Below are 18264 nucleotides of genomic sequence, written 5' to 3' on the forward strand. Positions count from 1 at the left end.
TTTCAGAATAGTAGGTATAATATGCTCCTCTATTTATAAGAAATACATATGGAAAGAGTGCTATTATTATAAACCTAAAAGGTCTGAGATGGTACACACCAAGGGGTTCACAAGGATTGCCTCTAGATGGTCAGGTTTGTGGATGGGAGCCTTTTGTGTTTTATTTTACACGCTTTTAGCACTTGCCTGTTTATTACAAACATGACCTGCTTTTGACATTTTTGAACAAGAAGGAAGGTAAAAGCATGTGGGGGTCCCACTGAAAGCTAGTGAATCAGGCCCTAGAGCTCCCTTGCATCATGTCAAAAGAAAGAAACAGGAGATGGTTACACAGGCTCTGGGATGTCAGAGCTGTGGTGGGGTGGTCTTCTCAGAGGGAGAGCAGGACATCAAAGCCTGCGTCCTTTTCCCTCGGATCCCAGGCAGTGCTGGGAGTCTGCCCTGGGACAGAAGTTGTTTATGTATTGTCTAGGTGAAAGATTCACACATACTGAACCTAGGGTCCAAAATGCAGAAAGTATAGCAAGTACACTCCACTGCAGCGTCCCTCCCCCCACCCCCCTGGCCTCCCAAGGCAACCAGAGGCCTCTAACTCATCTAAATAGGTGGACATTACACACACAGTCCTTTTACTAGATACAAAAAGCCCCCTCCTTCATGGCAGAGCTTCACAGCACCCTACAACATCACATGCTCTATTAACAGGCCCCCATTAAATGGACATTTAGATTGTTTCTCAGCGCTTGCTTTTTACAGGTTTACAGTCTCTGATCCAAACAATTGAAAATCTTTTAGAATTCAGAATACATTTAGAGTTAGGCAACTCAGTGTATAGTCCATATATTGGGAAACACCCCAATAGGACCTAAGGCAGCATCCCATAACCAAACACATTAATACTTCACTGCAAATATGTATGGTAAGTGGAATTAATAAAGACTATAAATGGTCTTGTCAGGTTTGTATATCAAATGAGTTGATCCTGAGCTAATGGGATGTCTGTCTCCCAGTTTTCAGAACTTTCTGGCTTTTGGAATTGTAGATGAGGCTTTGTGGAGCTCAAAGGATGCTGCCATGAATTACTTAGGACATATAATTTGGTGAGTTTACAGGTATATCCTTAAAGATACATTTCTAGGAGTGGAAATGCTGGGTCAGAGGCTTTGTTCATTTGTGATTTTCATAGATTTTGCTAGAATACTGATCATTATTCTTCCTTGTCTATAAGCTGCTGTACTTTCTGGTTTTCCAAACACTTGTGCTTTTGTCTGTAAACTTGGGGGCAATGAAAATTCCCCCTCCCCTCTCTACACAAAGCTACACTAAAAGTCTCTTGGAGCCAGGGGAGCAGAGAGAGCCCGAGCTTTGCTATCAGAGACAGCAGGGCCATCCCCTTCCACCCGTGTGACTCTGCGCAAATTACCTGTATGCACCCTGAGCTTCCATGTCCTCTTCTGCAGACAACCAACCTCCAGGACAGTCCCTCCTCACATTCCCACCAGCCTGCTCTCTCCCCGCTGCCTACTCCCAGCCCCAAGGCCTGGGCTTTGTCCTATCCCCCAAAGGAAAAAGAGTCCAGGCCAACAGAAAGAAAGGTCCACAGGCTTTTTAATGGTGTGATGGCTACTTCCCTTCCGAGACCCGATCTAATCATGACAGCGGCTTCCAGGGTGCTGGGGTGGGGATGTACAGGTGCAAGGTGGGCAGAGGCCATGCAGTGACTAGGAGGGGTGGGGGAGGGTGTTACATTCTGTTTGGCATGTAAACATTCTTCAGTGGCTTTCCCAGGGAGGGGAAGGGCAACTTCCTGCCCCTCACCCCATGCTCACCAGGGCGGATTCCCCCTGACCCCACCCCAGCTGAGAAGACTGCACAAGCCAGGCCCCTGCGAGAAGCTGGGAAGGGGGCAGCCCACATATTGGGGGCACAGCTCCTCACCTGCACCCTCTTCGTGCACAGTGCAGCTGGGGAGGGGAGGCATGTTCTGGGGTGAGCAGACCTGCATCTGAGCCAGTGACACAGGCGGTGGCAATGGGGAAATGCTGGAGGGTGTGGTGGTGGTGTAACACTCTTTTATAGAGAAGGGGCTCAGGACTAGGAGGGCTTGGTGGGCAGGAATGGGTGCCCAAGGGGGAGGAGACTGCAGTGGGAGATGGGGGCACTGGAAGGTGGTGTTTTCCTCTGCCCTAGACCCTTCTGGGGCGGGGAGGGGCAGAGTCAGTACCCTAGCTCCCCCACACACTTGCCCCCTCCTCTCCTCCCCCACCTCGGTGACATTCAATGACGCAGAGGCCTGAGGTCAGTTGGGAGCCCTAGGGAGGTCCGGAATCCCAAGGGCAGACAGGGTTTTGTGTCTCTGCCCAGCTCGAGTGCTGGATGAAGCTAGAGTGTGGGATGGGTTTGGGGCTCTCTCAGGCCGCCCCCTTTTTCCTCCCAACACCAAACCAGGGTGTTGTTGGTCCTGGGGCAGGGGTGAGGCTGGGGGGCCCTACATTCACAGTTCGGTTGGTGGCAAGGAACAGGCCCAGGACCTGGGCACCAGGGGTCATGCCCTGGTCCCCACCTGGCACGAGCTGATTGTCATTCGAAGAAGCTCTAGGTGGGAAGGAGTGGCCCCTCCTCCACCCCCTCTGCTGGACCCAGAGGGCAGTAGAGGCCTTGGGATGGGTCTCGGGTTGACAAAGAGGGCTCTGTCCGTAGAGGTTTCCTGAGTGTTCTGGGAGCTTCTGCGTCAGTGAAGGGTGAACCTTGAAGGCCATCCACCCTGGAGTCCTCCCCTGGGCTGGTCTGCAGAGAAGCCACCACCTCGACATAGAAGCAGCTGCCCAAGCCTGCCAACTCTCCATCAGGGGCTTTAGCTGGCACCACCAGGCTTCTCTCAGGGCCGATTTCCTCACGGGCATCCTTCTAAGTGATGGAGGCTGGATGCTGCCAGACCACTAGGGCAGGCTGGGGCCTTTATTCCTCTTCCCCAGGTTGTCTTGCCCTGCTCTCTGTGACCCAGGGAAGAACAGGGACCATGCCAGGGGACAGAGGCTGTGGGTGCCGAGGATGGAGGAAGAGCGCAGGGGACCTGTCCCAAATGGGCAGGTTGATTATCCCCTCTGCAGCCCCTTGGCCCAGATGTAGGCAGTTGAGGCTGATGATCAGTGGGGATGAGCTATGCAGGAGCCAGACCCGGGAGGAGGCCCCATATCCATTCATGGAGCAGCGCAGGCCTCACCCTCTGCAGGGACTGCTCAGCTGCATGGGCTGGCTTAGAACAAGAGGGGACAGGCTGAAGGGTGAGCTAGAGGCGGAGGGCACTGGGGCTGGACCCATCATAGAAACGTACAGAAGTGAGAAGGGCCTTTCTGCCTCGAGTCCAGGGGCCAGCTGTCTGTCAGTCTGTCTGCCTATTTCTGCTCTCTCTCCCGTAGGGGAGATGATGGTCTGATCCAGCCCACTCTTCAGCGCCAGGAGGACAGAGAGGGTGATGCAGCCAGAACTGGGTCCCTGAATCTCCAAAGGGCCAGTGCAGAGAAGATGATAACCAGTCATTCTCCACCCTCACTGATTTCAGGAGAGAGAGAAGTTGGCTGAAACTGCAGTAGGCAAGATTGAGGTTAGATGGCAAGAAGGAATTCCTGATGGTGAGGGGTCCTCAGCACTAGATCAGGGGACCACGGGAAGGGGTGAAACGTTTTTTTTTAAAGCCCCGCCCCTCCCCCACCCCCGCAACTTCCCACTGGGGGAAACTCTTGCCCAGGAAAGCAGCCCCTGCACACCTGATGGTTCCCACACAAACTTAGGGGAAGGGGGTCGTTGTACCCTAGGGGTGTGAGGGAGCACCCTTCTCCCATCACCTGCCCACTGCTTCCCACAGGGGTGTCAAGGACAGTGCTGACTCTGGGGCAGGTCACACCTGCCCCCTCACACCTGAGTAGACCAATGGCTCCTAGGTCTCACCTCTCCAACTCCAGTCTGGCAGCTGAGAAGAGGCTTTCCAACCACCTGAGCTCCCAAGGGATGGTGGGATTAGCCCCTAGTGGGAGGCTGGAGCCTCCATTTCTGGAATTTGAGGCTGCCTTTCCAAAAAGGGGGGCAGTGGGGGTGGGGGGCTTTGGCTGGAAGAGGGTCAGGAGGAGGAAAAGACGCCGCAGGATGTGTAAGCAGAGTTCCCTAGGGGGGCATGGGGAACAGCAGAGGCCTGGTGGGTGAGCAGGGGTCCCCATTAGTGGAGTCCTTGGTGAAAAGTCGCTGAGCCTTCCCCGGGGCGGAGGGTGAGCCTGCCCCACCTGAAGGGCAGCGGGAGGAGAGGCGGGGAAGGGGAAGGATGGGGAGGTGGGCGCTCCCCCGGGGCCCGGTGCCCCAATCGGCAGGGCTGGCGGGTGGTCGCTGTGTGTGCTGGCGCGCGTCCTCGCGGGTGCAGGCGGGAAGCTGGGTGCACGGGTGGCGCGCGTCAGGCGCCTAAGGCTGTGCTGGGAGCTGTTTCAGTGTGGCCGGCTGCGGGTGGGGGCCGGGGTGAGGGTGGGGGGCCGCAGAGAGCCGCGCGCATCATTATCTGGCCCCCGCCCGACTCTCCGCGACCCCCGCCCGGCCTTTGGTTGCTGCGCGCTGAGTCTGGACTTTCCCTCTGGGTCCTTTCTTGGGGCCCCCCAAAGGGGAGGGGGTGCCTTCAGGCTGCGCCCGGGCCTGCGGGGCGCCCCGGGGTGGGGCGGGCCCGGGCCGGGCCTGGTGCGAAGGGGAGGGGCTCTCTTTTCGGGACAAGGACCGGCTCCGCGGGGACGCGCTGGGATGGTGCGCGGAGGAGGCGGGAAGGCCGGGACTGCGCGTGGCTGGGGGCCTGGTGCCGGTGGGGGCTCGCCCGGGGCCCGGGCCTCGGCCGGAGGGCTGTTTGGGACGGAGGTCAGCAGCAATGGCCGTCCCTGGGGGCTTCTGCAGCTGGAGCCTGCGGAAGATGCGGAAGGAGGGCAAAGAAACAAAAAGAGAGACAGTTTCAGAATCTCCCTGGGCACTGAGCCCGAGTCGTGCATCCTCAGAGGTGGATGAGCCTGAGGATGAGACCTTCGCACAGACAATCAAACCGAGGCAGACAAACTGAGGCGTGGTGCCCCGTCCTCCAGGACGGGGCCTCTAAGGGCCACCCTCCCCCACCCCATGCCCCCACGCCCCCACCCGGGCTGCTAACAAAAGAGCTTGCTGTATGCTTTCTCTGATGTCTCTGTTTCATCTTTACATTCTACTGAATTATATACGCGTGCTTATATTAATATGGGTCATGTTTTCTCCCAACTATTCTAGCCTTTATCTTTGAGCCTTAAATGCCCCGTGGCACACCAGAGACTGTGTGTGGACCCCACTATCCCCCATCAACCTTTCCCAAGCCTGCCTCCTTGACATCCCTCCAGACACTTCCTTGAGCCCAGTGCCAGGGCTGGGACCCAAGTCAGAAGAGAGACTTGGTTGGGGAGGTGTGGCTGAATTATCAGTATCCCTTGCCTCCAGGAAAGCCTCCCCTGGAGGAAGCTTTCTGTGGTCACCCTCTGCCACCCCACCACCACCACCCACCCCCCTGGGACTGGCAGCGGTTTCTCACCTGCTGGTGATGGCTGTGTCAGATGCTGGGGCCGCACCTTGGGGTCTGTCGGGGGGCTGCTGGGCTGTGGCAGGCGTGGGCATGCGGACGCTAATGGGGCGGGGGATCCGGCTCCGGGTGGCAGCTGCCCGCCCGGCTTTCCTGGGCACCGCAGGCTCGGAGGCAGGCGTGTCCTCCTCAGAGCCTGTGCCTGAGAGAGTCTCAGAGGCACGGCGTTGCTCCTCGCTGGAAGAAGACGAGGCCCCAGAGGCCAGGCGCAGTAGCAGGCGGCCCTGCCTCTTTTCCATCACCAGCCGCGCCAGGTCTTGCTGCGGTCGGGCCCGCTTGCCCCACCGCTCTTTGGCCGACAGTGAGCCGGAGGGCTCCGAGCCCGTGTCCTCCTCAGACAGCAGGACAGGGATTCGGCTCCTGGGGCGGGGGCCTGGCACGGCGTGGCGACTAGGAGAGATGGTGGCCAGTTTTTCGGGGCCTGGCTCCAGCAGGGGCACGGGAGTGGGCCCATCAGCCAGGGCTGGGCCGTTGGGCAGTGAGTCTGTGGCCACCTCCAAGGGGCTGCTCCCTGGGAGTGCTGACGTGACACAGCTCTCCAGCCCTGACAGGGCAATGCCATTCTCCAGGTGTGCGGAGGCCCCTTCCTCCGCCACCCTCCCATCAGAGGGCACCTCCAGGCCCAGCTCGCCCCCAGAGCTGAGCTCCTCAGACCGGGAGGCTTGTCCACCGGAAGACATGACATTGAGGTGGGTTTTCTCCGCAATGTGCACAAAGGTCCTCTCGACTTTGGTGAAGGGTGAGGAGGTGACTGCCACTCCCCCTGCCCCCATGGCTACCGCTCCCGTCCCCTGCCCTGCCCCAGGCCCGGGGGGCTTGGGCTCGGACTTGAGGACGGAGGACAGGGTGCCTGGCTCCGACACATCCAGCTGGCTGCCAGTGGGCTGGGGCCGCTCCTGCTGTGGGGTGAGGGCGGCCAGAGTGCCCAGGTCGGGGTCAGGGGCCAGGTCAGCAGTGACGGGCGACTTCTTCATGTCACCAGGGGAGACGAGCACCAGCGTTTTGGAGCCCTCCTCAGGCTCCAGGTCCCCGTCAGCCATCGAGGCCCGGCCCCTGGACTCTTTCTGGTCGTCAGCCAGCAGTGTGGAAGGCGCGCCCTCCTGGCTCCGGTCTGTGCTCCTCTCACTGCCCTCGCTGCTGGAGCCGCTGTGTGGCCCCAGAACCTCCCCCAGGGCCACTGCCTCCTCCTCCTCCTCCTCCTCCTCTTCCTCCTCCTCCTCCTCTTCTTCCTCCTCTTCCTCCTCTTCCTCCTCCTCCTCCTCTTCCTCCTCCTCCTCCTCCTCCTCCTCCTCTTCTTCCTTCCCATTTGTTTGAGGCTGAGCAGGAGCCAGTGGGACCTGGGGAGGTGTGAGTAGCATGTGCGAGAAGCCTACCCTCCGGACCCTGTTGAGCAGCCGAGCCCTTTCGCGGTAATCGGAGAGATCCTTCTTGAAGTCCTGGTAGGGCAGGCTCAGGGGCACAGCTCGTGGGAGACCATTCACCTCAAACGGGGGTGCCACAGAGAATACCTGCAAGGGGCACACACAGGGACCCACTGAGGTCACAGCCCTGCTCTTGGACTTGGCTGCACCCTCAGTCTTGGAGGCTCGCCAGAGTGGGAGTTCCACTAGAGCAGGCACAGAGGCTTGTTTTGTTCATTGTTCCATCCCCGGAGCTTAGGCTGGTCCCTGGGACCTAGTAACTGCTCAAGAAATCTCTGATGACTGTTTCCATGCTCCAGGTCCCCTGGAAGTCCCAAGCCTTTATCCCGGTGGCTTTTCCATCTCCCTCTCTCCCCTTTACCCCTACTCCTCTCCTGTATCCCATGTGTACCCTGAAACCCAGAGCCAACTGTAGTTCAGTCAACAGAAGAAAATGACAACTGCAAGCCATCACAGCCACCATGTAGATCAACCCTTCCTTTTGCAGGTGAGGAAACCAGGTCCAGAGAGGAGCAGCAAGTGTCTGGGTTGCCCTCACTGCCTCCTCATAGAGTACAGCTCCTCTGTAGCCAGGAAGTTGGCTGCGGGGCCACCAGAACCTGTCAGGGCAAAGTTTGGGCCATCCTCCACCCCGTGAAGTGCAGGCTGGGTCCCTGGAGCTCCAGCCCCCTTCCCACCTGCCTGTCAGCCAGGAATTTTCCAGCCCTCTGTAGGTGCATTTTGAGTCCACACTTCTCCAGAAAGTCACAGCCAGCCTATGAAAGACAGTTCCTTTTCACTTGATTACTTTTGTCCCTTGGAAGTTTTGGCCATGTGATAGCATGTCCTTAGCTTTCTAGACTCTTACCACATCTCTCCTGAGCCTTCTTCCTTCCAGACTCAAAAGACCTGAGCGTCTTACCAGGGCCTCCGCTGCTATGTCTTCTTGTCAATCACACACATCCCTGGGCACCCACACAGCACCAGGCCCCATCAGGGCTGACATGGCTTTGTTCCTGGGGGGATGGTACCGATGGTATCCAGAACTTTGTTAGCCTTTTGAACACACAGGGCTTCTGTTTTCTGAAACACAGCCCTTGCAGACCCAAAGCCCTGGAAGGGCTCCAACACCTTCAGGGGCCATCCAGACTCAGGGAGTCCTGCCAGGCATTCCTCTTGAACATCTGTGTCTGCTGTCCTATCCCCATGGGCACAGCCCTGTGCTGCCTGGTGGTTCCCCAGCCACGAGCCTGATTTTTTTTTCCATTCTGCATTGCCCATCCGTTCTTCCTACAGCTGCCCAAGTGATCTTCCTGAAACTTAAGTCGGATCTCATTTCCCACTGTTTCAAACCTGCAGAAACCTGTGGTGGGCCCCACAGTCCTCTGGAGATAGTCCCAACCCTTGGCTCAGCATATGAGCATCCTCTCTCCTCCCCACCCCTCCCTACCTCACCCCACCCCAGCCCAGCCCATGATCTGGCTCCTACCTTCGGCTCTAACCTCACTTTGCTCCCCTGCTTATGTTCTAGCAGTTCTCAAAATGCAGTTTTCTCATACTTCTGATCCTTCCCTAGACAGCTTCCTCTGCCCAGGGGTCCATCCCTTTCTGTCTACTGACACGACAAATTCCTCTTCTTCTTCCAGCACCCAGCTCAAACAGCTCATTTTCCCAAAAGCTTCTTGTCCACCCACCAAGCAGATTTCACCACTCTCCTTGTTTTCCCACATCCTTCCTTCACAGAACTTTCCACCCTCTATTTGACAGGCACGCCTTTACATGGTTCTCTCTCCTGATAAATGGTGAGCCTCTTAAGGGTTTTTCATTCATTCATGCATGCGTAAAGTCCTTGAATGTCTATTGTCTTGACCGCTGGGTTAGAGGCTGTAAATTTGTGGATCAACAAGACAGACCTGGTTCTTGTTTTCATGGAGTGTGCAGTCTCTAGATTAGGAAGTGAGATGCGGATAATGCATACTCCACAAAGGCTGTGACCAGAAACAAGGTCATATAAGCAGTGGGTCTGGCTTATAGCAGTGAATTGATAAATGTTAGCTCCCTCCCAACCCCATCCCACCCTCGCCTCCTACCCGCTGCTCTGGCTTACCCTAGTTTGAAGATCATTACCTCCCTCCTCAATCCCAGAAACTCCTGGTTGCCATACCTATGGAGGCAGGGAAAGAATAGGCTCTCCAGCTGAGGTCTCTGTGCTCAGCCCATAGGCAGTTGGAGGAGAAGGAATCTGCAAGGCCAAGATTCGCTCAAGGCTGTGACTTCTCCCCTCCTTAACTGCCATAACCTTCCTCATGCAAGACAAGATAGTGTCAGACACCAGACAGGACCCCAGCACACTCCGGAGTGTGTTCTGATTATGTGTTTCTCCTGTCTGGCTCAAAACCCACCCACCCAGTACCAGATACATCCTACTCAGCAGGGGTATCCTTCAACCCCACCAAGCCACTCTTTCTCAGCAGAATCTCAGCCTATTTTCCTGCCCATCTCTGACTCTCTGGGCATCCCTGTTAGAATGATCTTTGCCCCTGCCATCTGGCCAGTTCTTGGATCTCTCTGGAAAAGCCTCATCCAAAGAATGGATCCTCTGCTCACAGTGCCCACGTTAGATGCTCATAGGTGGAATCCTCTCCCTTTCCATCTCAAAGCCCTCCCCTTCCATTACATGGGAGGGATGAGGGATCCCCACTGGAAATCAGGCATCACTGACAATATCAGACTAGGAAACTGAGGCCTGGAGAGAGGCATCAATAGGCCTGAGTAACAAAGGCACACCAGTCAGGCCAGCCCAGAACTCAGAATTCTTTCCACTGCCTCCTTGGCTTCTCACCGTCCCAGGTGGCGAAACTCAGGACCTTCTGCCCTTCAGCAGAGCCATGAACCTCAGAGAAGACACAGATTTACCCTAAGGGTCACCCTGGCCTGGGCATGCTTGGTTTTATGTTTCAAAGCCCCTTTCCATCTGGCTCCAATTTGGGGAGCACCAGGCCTGGAGGCACCCCTCCTCCTCCTCAGAGAGCAGGAAGCCCTCCCTCACCCTTTCTGGCCTCTCCTGGATGCCCAAGTCCAGTGAGTATTCACCCGTTCACCCAGGTGATCCTGTGCCTGTTCAATCAGCCGGCGATCCCTGGACAGCCCTGTGCGCTTGGCCCTCCAGGCCTGAGGACACCACGGGAGGGGACAGCAGCAACACTCCCCTGTTCTACCTCAGAGGGAAGAGACAGTGCTGGGTGTCAGCGAGGGAAAGCCAGCGTCCGGGGCAGCTCACACCTTCCTGCTCCCTTCTCAGGGTAGGGACACGGTATGACTTCAATTTGCTTTCTGTGGTTCTCCAGCCTGCTTGGCACAGCGGTATTTGAGGATGCTTTTTAAAAATACGGAGCCCCAAGTCCTACTCCGCAGATTCTGCTAGGTCAGAGATAAGGCCCAGAAATCTGTTTCACAGCTCCCTGGTGACTCGGATGGAGTTTGGCCAAAGGCAGATGCACTGAGGGTGTGGGAGGAGGGGAGGCAGGCCTTTGGGGCTGAGACACTCAGAGAGAATGAAAGCCTCAGCCCTCCCCCTGCATCCGCTGAGCCCCCAAGCAGAGGCATGTGGCCTTGTCAGCTTCAGAGCTCAGCCCAAGTCCATGTTTACTCCAGTCAGCCGGAAAAGTGAACAGAGGCAGACGGACCAGACTCCAAACTGACCCTGCCGCCAGCAAAACCAGGCTCTCTTCAGCCTTGACTCCCCTGCTATTGACACTGGAGACAGGTTACTCCCCACACCCCTCATCCGCACACAGCACCCATTGAGCAAGTCTCTGACCTGGACCCAGGCCAAAGCCCAGACTCATCAGTCCACAGTCCCAAGGTCAAACAAGGCGGGCTGCCCGGGGACAAGAGGACTATGAGCTCTGACACCCCCACCCCATCCTCACTGCCCAGTGAGGAGGGCTTTGTGACTCTCACAGCAGTGCCCCCCCAGCCCCAGAGCAGCTGCCCAGCACATACCTCCCAGCCCCGGCCACAGGAACCCCCACTCCCATTGCCAAAACTGCCTAGACTGACAGAGATGAGAGGTCAGCATGGTACCTTCTCTGCTGGACTCTGCCTTTCCCAGTCTTTGCCCCATCTGTCTGGTCTCTACACTCAAACCACATCTGCCAGGCCAAGAGCCCTCCCTCTGCTCTTCACCCTCCATCCAGGGGTGCCACCCACATCTGGCACCCTGGCCCATGGCAGTCATCTGGGTGAAAGGGGTAAGATGACCTGGGAAGACAGCTGCTACCCTAAGTCTCTACAGATCGTCATACACTTGACCCCAGATCTCAGTGCCTGCCCCAGCTGCCCCAGGGCAAGGACCTCTCAATACCCTGGGGGGTCAAAACCGCAGCTGCAGCTGTAGCTTGCCCTTTCTCGCCCCCACACCTGCTTTAGGCCCCAAGGGGAAACATATTAGTATCTTCCTCTTTGGGTGCTATGGCTGCAGGCCTGTGGGGGTGGGGTGGGGGACAGTGAGACAGTGAGCCCCCTCCCCTTTAACCCCTCTCTCTGCAATCTCTACAGTCTCTGCCACACTCTTCTCTGGTCCCACCCTCTCCTTGACCTAGTTCTCCCTCAACAGGCATTCTACCCCTGAGTTCCCTGGGTTCTGCACAATCCAGTCTCTCACTGATTCCCCTCAACAGACCATTCTCCCCCATGCCGGGGCTCCTTCAGATCCCCCATCAGGGCAGGGGACAGGGAGCAGGGGAAGGCTCCCTGAGGTCTCCTCACAGGGTTCTCTGCTATTCTGGCTTCCCACCCCCACCATGCACTTGGCCATAATTGTCTGATCCACTGAGAACTGATTACCACCTTTCATCTCCCCAACCCCCCTCCAGCAAGCTGGCCATTTCCAGTCAGGCCAGAGACCAGAGTCCACCCCCAAAGCCCTCCTCGGGATGAAAGGAGACCGCTAGCCAGCCGCAGCAGTAAGTGTTGCTCAAGTCCAACTAGGTTGAAACTTTCTAGGGTTCCCTCACTCTCCCTACTTTGACCTGTCTTAGCTGCTGGCTAAGGTAGGAGTGGGGCTGGATCCATTGATCTGAAATTTGCCACCCCCATCCACCACCCCATCTCTGAGTCAGCAAAAGACTAGCCCCTGGCCTCTGCGCAGTCCTGCGACCCCAGAACTGCGGGGTGGGTGGGTGGGTTAGAAACGAGGAGGAGGAAAGAAAGCAGGCGAGGCGCAGGTTCCTGGAAGGCGTCTTTAATCAGAATTTGGTAGTACACAAGCTCTCCGGATTGTCTGCATCAACATACAGGGACTTTAAAAGGCACAAGATCCCTTGCACAGCGACGCCTGACGGCGGGGCGCCCCCCACCCCCGCCCTGTGTGGCCGCGTGCGCGGGGTGCAGAGTCCGTGTCCTACCCCCTCCCCCCAACGCCGGCGGCGCCGCTCGTGTGCGTTTCGGTTTCAAGTGTTGGATTTGTACAGTACTCGCAGTCTAGGGGCAGGGGCTCAGTGCATGCGCTTCTACCTGGGCCCTGGGGTGGGGGTGGGGGCCCTGACGCCACTCTGTACACTGAGGACACACCCCGGAGAGAGAAAGAAAAAAAAAAAGCGTCCCATCTTCGCGTGTGTGTGGTTTCGAAGTTTTTCGTGCATGCTTATGGCTGGCCAGGGTCGGGAAATAGTGCAAGCTTATAATACAGTATTATTGCAGTACAAAATGGGGGGCGGGGAGTTATGATGGGATGGGGAGGCCCAGGAATAAACAGGCTGGATTCGGGACCTCCAGGAGGACCCTCTCGCCAACCCCCTTCCCATCCCTGCCTCCCAACGCTGGAAGGTGGCCCCTGGAGGGAAAAGGCTGCGCTGGGCCCTCGGGCCGAGCTTCCCCCATCCCACCAGTCAAACCTCCCAGCGGGGCAGGGGCCAGCCCTCTCCTCATTCAATACTGATAGCCACAAGGGCCCGGAACCTCTCTCCTCTTCCACCGAAGCCCCTCAAAGTGGCTGGGGGTGGGGGTGGGGGTGGGGAAGGAGTCGACGGAGCAAGTGCAAAGGAAGCAGATGTTGGTCCCTGAGTTTTATTTGCGGGGATGGGGAGAGAGAAGAGCTGGAGGTGGGGGCGTGTTTGGGGACCCCCAGGGCCCTCTGTGGTGTAAGTTGGGTGGGGCAGGAGACACAGAGGCTGGGGCTGGGGCCAAAAGGGGGGTGTTGGGTGGCTCTGAGAGACCTAGGCTCACAGCTTGGCTCCCCCTCAACTCTGGGCTCTTTGGCATCCAATTGCAAGGCCAATTTATTTGGGGCAGGGACGGGAGGGCGCAGCCCTGTAGGCGGTGAGGTAACAGGAATCCGGTGTGGGCGACCCAGGCTCTTGAAGCCAGGCATTGGCCAGCTCCCTCTCCCAGCCCTAGTCAGCACCCTGCCCTGGAGCACGGAGGGGCAAGCCTTCACACCCGCCCCGCCCCACCCCGGGCCGGGGACCCGGCGGCCCAGAGCCGGCGGAGGGGAGCCAACTCAACCTTAGCGCGGGGCGGGGCGGGAGGCGGCGGGCGGCTGGGGGGCGAGAACCCGGGGAGGACTTTAGCAGCAGGCAGCTCGGCGGGGCGGGGAGCAGAGGCTGACGCCCGGGGGCGCCCGGGAGGATTACTCTGGCAACGTGACCGGCGTGGCTCGAGCTGGGGGGCTCGGAGGCCGGGCGGTCGCCTGGTCACGCCGCTTAGCAGCTAGTTAAAAAGACTGGAACGTACATTCGTGGTGCAACGGCCGCGGGGGGCGGGGGGAACAGAAGGGAATGTAGGGGATGGGGGTCCCAGTATAGTGATAAACCTGCCAGAGGGGCCCGGAAACACGATCCTCGTGCTCTCCTGGGCCGGGCCGCTAGTCTGCTGTCTGGAGAGTGCATGAAGTGTGCGCGCAGCTACGGGTGTGTGTGTGTGTGTCTGTGTGTGTGTGTGTGTGTGTGTGTGTGTGTGTAGCAGAGAGAGAGAGAGCCTGTTAGTCGTGGCAAGGTGAACCCCAGACCCCGCACCCCCACAGCCTGTGCGGGTAAAAGGGAGGGTAGGTGGTGGGACGCACGGCGGAACCAAGTGGAAGCAGAGGTCTCGGAAGGTTTCCATAGTCCTTTGGGCTTCACTGCCCCTCCTCCCCACGGCTTCTCAACTCTTCACTTGAGGGCTGGGGTCGCAGTTCAGGCCCAGGGGCTCCCTAAACTGGGAAGCCCACTGGGTGGTGTGGGAAACCATTGGGGATGTTTGAGGGTTGTGGTCCTCAGTCTAGGAGCCTCTCCCTTAGGGAGAAGGATGCTTTAAAATTTTCAGAGGCTGACCCCACCAGTCCTGGGGGCACCTCTGTCCCTAATAGGAATAATGCAAACTTTGGGGACGTGCCCCCCAACTTAAGGAGAGTGATCTGCCACGCTCCTTGTTACCAAGGACTGCCCATGGGGGTGGGCTGATTCCTGCCCTATGGGGTGGAATCCAGTGGAATTTGGGGGTGGGGTAGGGTGGTGTTCAGGCTTTCCTTAGAGGTCTATGCCTCCATCCTCAGGTACCAAATCAACCCGAGGACAGCAGGGGATATCGCGTTCTCTATGCTTCCATAGCTAGTGACCCCCAGAGCCTCCCTACGCAGGGTCCTCCCCTCTGATCACCCAGTATAGACACACTGCCACGGCTCCTCTGCTCACCCAGTGGCCCAGGCCTCCCAACCACTGCCTGGGCAGACAGCACCACCCCTCCCCAGAAAAGGGGACCTAAACAGGGCAGAGGAGAAATAGCAAAGGAGGGTCCTGGCACTCCCCACAAAGAGGAACACAGGTTTTCCTGGGATTGAAGGGACCTGCCCCTCCTGGCTGGGAGAGCAAGGGTTAATGTACCAGCATGGCTCAGAGATTCCACCATTCCTCCTTATGCTGGGCAGGGCCATTCCTTTTTTCTCCACAGCTGGAATTGCAAAGGAGATGGCTGGGATTGGGATGCTAGAGGTTGTGGTGAGTGTTGACTGGTTATTGCTGTGACCCAAGCTGCCTTAAGTGGGTGGGGGTGTCTATTCATTACTGAGAATTTACTAGTGCATTTTTCACTGACCTAGGATCCTGTCTTACAGAGAAAAAATACTGGTCCTTTGAGGAGGACCCCACTTAACATGAACAAACCCATTGGCCCACACACACACTTAGGCACACACACCATGAGTTCACTGACATGTACACACAGCACACACCACACATCCCCACTGGTCATGAGCTGCCTGTTCTTAAGAAGCCCACCCAGTTTGTGTTCCTGGGGAAGAACACTGTCCCCATTTGAGTGCTTACAGCTTTGGATAGATGGGAGTAGGGGGATCCTCAGGCTCAGAGAGTTTGCTCAGAGAGGTTGCAAACTGAGTTCAGGGTCTCTGCTTGTAAACCAATTTTGTTTAGCTCACACAGTGATTTTTCTTTAAAAAGTTGTTTTTTAAAAAAATTAGATGCCAATATTTAAAAATAGCAAGATTTCACGTTAAAGGTGGAAGATACTGGCAACAGTTGGTTGAGCTGAGGATGGTGGGGGTCCCTTTGTTTACCACAGTCCCCACAAGTGCCCGCTTCCTGACACTGCTCGGCTCCTATTGACATGAGTTGAGATGAGTTGGTGACACGCATCTCAAATCTCCACGGTCAGTGGTATGGGTGCCAGTATCTGCCCTGCCTGTGAGCCTGACCCCAGGGACCCCAACCGATACCACTGAGGACATGGTTTTGAGCACCTGCTTTCTCACTGGAACTCTTACTCCACCCACCTAATCCCCAGAGCTGCTATGGGCATGCTTGGGGCCATATGGGACTGAGAGGTTGGGGGTCTCTGGAGAGACAGAGTCCAGCCATTTTAACCAACCCCAGAACTCTGGAGTGACCACCCATCCACCCCCAACTCCATCCCATGCCCAGGTGGGATGGAGAAGGAAGGAGAGTCTGATTCATAGATAACTTCCTTCTTCCTCAATAGAGCAAGGAAGGGCCAACCAGTAAGGACAGTAAATAATAAACAGACCAATACACAGACTGAAACACTGTAAAACTCCTATCAAACAAGTCCTCAGTTATTCGGCATTGGCGGGGGTTTTTAATATGCTTTTGTAAATTATATATTCTGATTAATCCATTTAATGCAGATAATACTGGGATCTTCTTCCTAGGCTATTATGAGGATTAAATGAGTTATTTTTGTAAAGTGCTTAGATCACTGCCTGGCACATGATAAGCTCTGTGTGCCAGTAACTGTTAAATAAAATAAATTAATTGGAAGCCACCACTACATGCAGGGTGTAACTTTTAAGTACAAAAATAGCCTCTTCCAATACAATAAAGAGTGCTGCTCCTTTTCAAAGCTGACCTTGGGGAGGCTATACGTTTGCCCCAGGCAGGGTATCTTTTCTTGAAACACTCTGGCATCTTCCTTAGGAAACCCTAAAAGAAAAAAGCTTGACAACACTCTGGGCTCACAACTTCCCTACCCAGCCCAGGACCCAGAGACAGGCAACTGGACTCCAAACCACACAGGGATCTGCTGCGCTTCACATGAACTTGCTTCAGCACACGTGGCTTCAAATAGCCTTAGATGTTCTAAAAGTCAGAGCTACCCTCAAAAGGTAATAATACCAAGACCACTTCCTGGTCTTAAGACCACTTCTGGTTAGCTCAGAGCTTTATGGCTTATAAGACAGTTTCTCCTCCACTACGGAGGGCATATAAAAAGATGTCCCGCAAAGGACAAAATGGTTTTGAGTCATGATTTTTAAAGGACACACTCTTTCCCACAATAGTCATTTCTGGGGTGTGTGTGTTTGAAAAACTCAGCTACTTTGGGAATGCTAAACAGGATTCCCCACCTCCAAAACCTTTGGAAACACTGAAGAAGTGAAAGTGAAAGTTGCTCAGCTGTGTCCGACTCTTTGTGACCCCATGGACTGTCCATGGAATTCTCCAAGCCAGAATACTGGAGTGGGTAGCCTTTCCCTTCGCCAGGGGATCTTCCCAACCCAGGGATGGAACCCAGGCCTCCTGCATTGCAGGCAGATTCTTTACCAGCTGAGCCACCAGGGAAGCCCCAATACGTGTCTGATGCTAAATTGAGGCTGAAGCTAGTGCCGTCATCTTTGATAGGTCACAAGGCACTTTGGGATCTTAGAGTACCTCAGGGCTCTGGTCATGGTATGGGAGCTGTGCTCAGGGTCAGGTAGTAGAACCCTCTGAAAGGAAATGCCGGATAACAGAGGGCTTGGTTTCATCTCATCCCAGACAGCGGGGGCCCTGCCCCCACTGCTGCTGATTGTGGAGTGGCTGGTGGACAGACTCCCTTTCATTTCAGCCCCTGCCACTTGCCACCCGCCTGCCTGCCCAGAGGAGAGCGGGGAGGGAGGTGGGCAGTGCCAGAAGGCGGGGAGTGGGGCTACTGGCCATCCCACCTCCCAACTTTGTGCTTTGATTTTTCTCTCTTTTCTTCCAGGGTCTACCCTGACCCCTCCTCTGCCTTCTGCCATCACAGGGTGCAGAGCCACCCAAAACAGCCCAGAGGGCAACAGAGTCTTGGACCTGGGGAGGTTCAAAAATGAGCAGTCAGGATGGAGGTGGGTCCCACTTTGGCTTGCATTCCCAAACGGGGAAGGTGCTCGTGGCCCAGCTACCCTTAAGCTATACTTTTGGAGAAAGGAGTGAGGTGGGTTGGGCTTGGCTCACATGGGTGAACCACCTATGAGAACAGTTTGGCTCAGGGCACTGTTCACTGACTGTGGCACCCCTAGTTGGAACCAGAGACAGGAGATGAAGGGAGATAAGTTGGGAGGGAAGCAGACATCAAGTGAAGAAGGAGGGAGAAAGAGGAGCTGGGATGATAGTAGGTACATAGGAAACTACCAAGCATTACACAATCATCTTTCTGACCCCTAAGAGACACACACACTCACACTCATACACACCCACCCACACAGAACTGCAGCACTGGGCAACTTCAGTGGGTGCCATTCACATCAGGGGCTATGTAACTGGCACTCCATAGAATTGTGCAGGGCACAGCCTGAGCATCTATCCATGGCAACCCTGCCACATGCAGACATTCCCATACAAAACCACACTCATGCTCGTAAGTGTACCAGCATACAGGCACACACACAGAGACGACCTTGCTGCAATAAACACTTTGCGGGCCTTCAGGCCTCCTCCTCTCCCCTTCCTGTACTGGCCCTGCCCTTCCTGGAGCCATCTTCACCACTGC

General features: G+C 56.2%; 1 protein-coding gene across 1 annotated transcript in view; it reads right to left on the reverse strand.

Moving 5' to 3' along the window:
• Positions 1592 to 18264, reverse strand: part of TTBK1 (tau tubulin kinase 1) — a 41563-nt gene continuing 24890 nt past the window's right edge. Inside the window, exons 14-15 of the mRNA XM_018038940.1 lie at positions 5579 to 7134; positions 1592 to 4930 (exon numbers count right to left, since the gene is read on the reverse strand). Of these exons, the coding sequence (XP_017894429.1) occupies positions 4540 to 4930; positions 5579 to 7134 (1947 nt within the window). The 3' untranslated portion in view covers positions 1592 to 4539. The remainder of the gene's footprint in view (positions 4931 to 5578; positions 7135 to 18264) is intronic.

Source organism: Capra hircus, chromosome 23 (genome assembly GCF_001704415.2).
Source record: "Capra hircus breed San Clemente chromosome 23, ASM170441v1, whole genome shotgun sequence".
Classification (NCBI taxonomy): Eukaryota; Metazoa; Chordata; class Mammalia; order Artiodactyla; family Bovidae; genus Capra; species Capra hircus.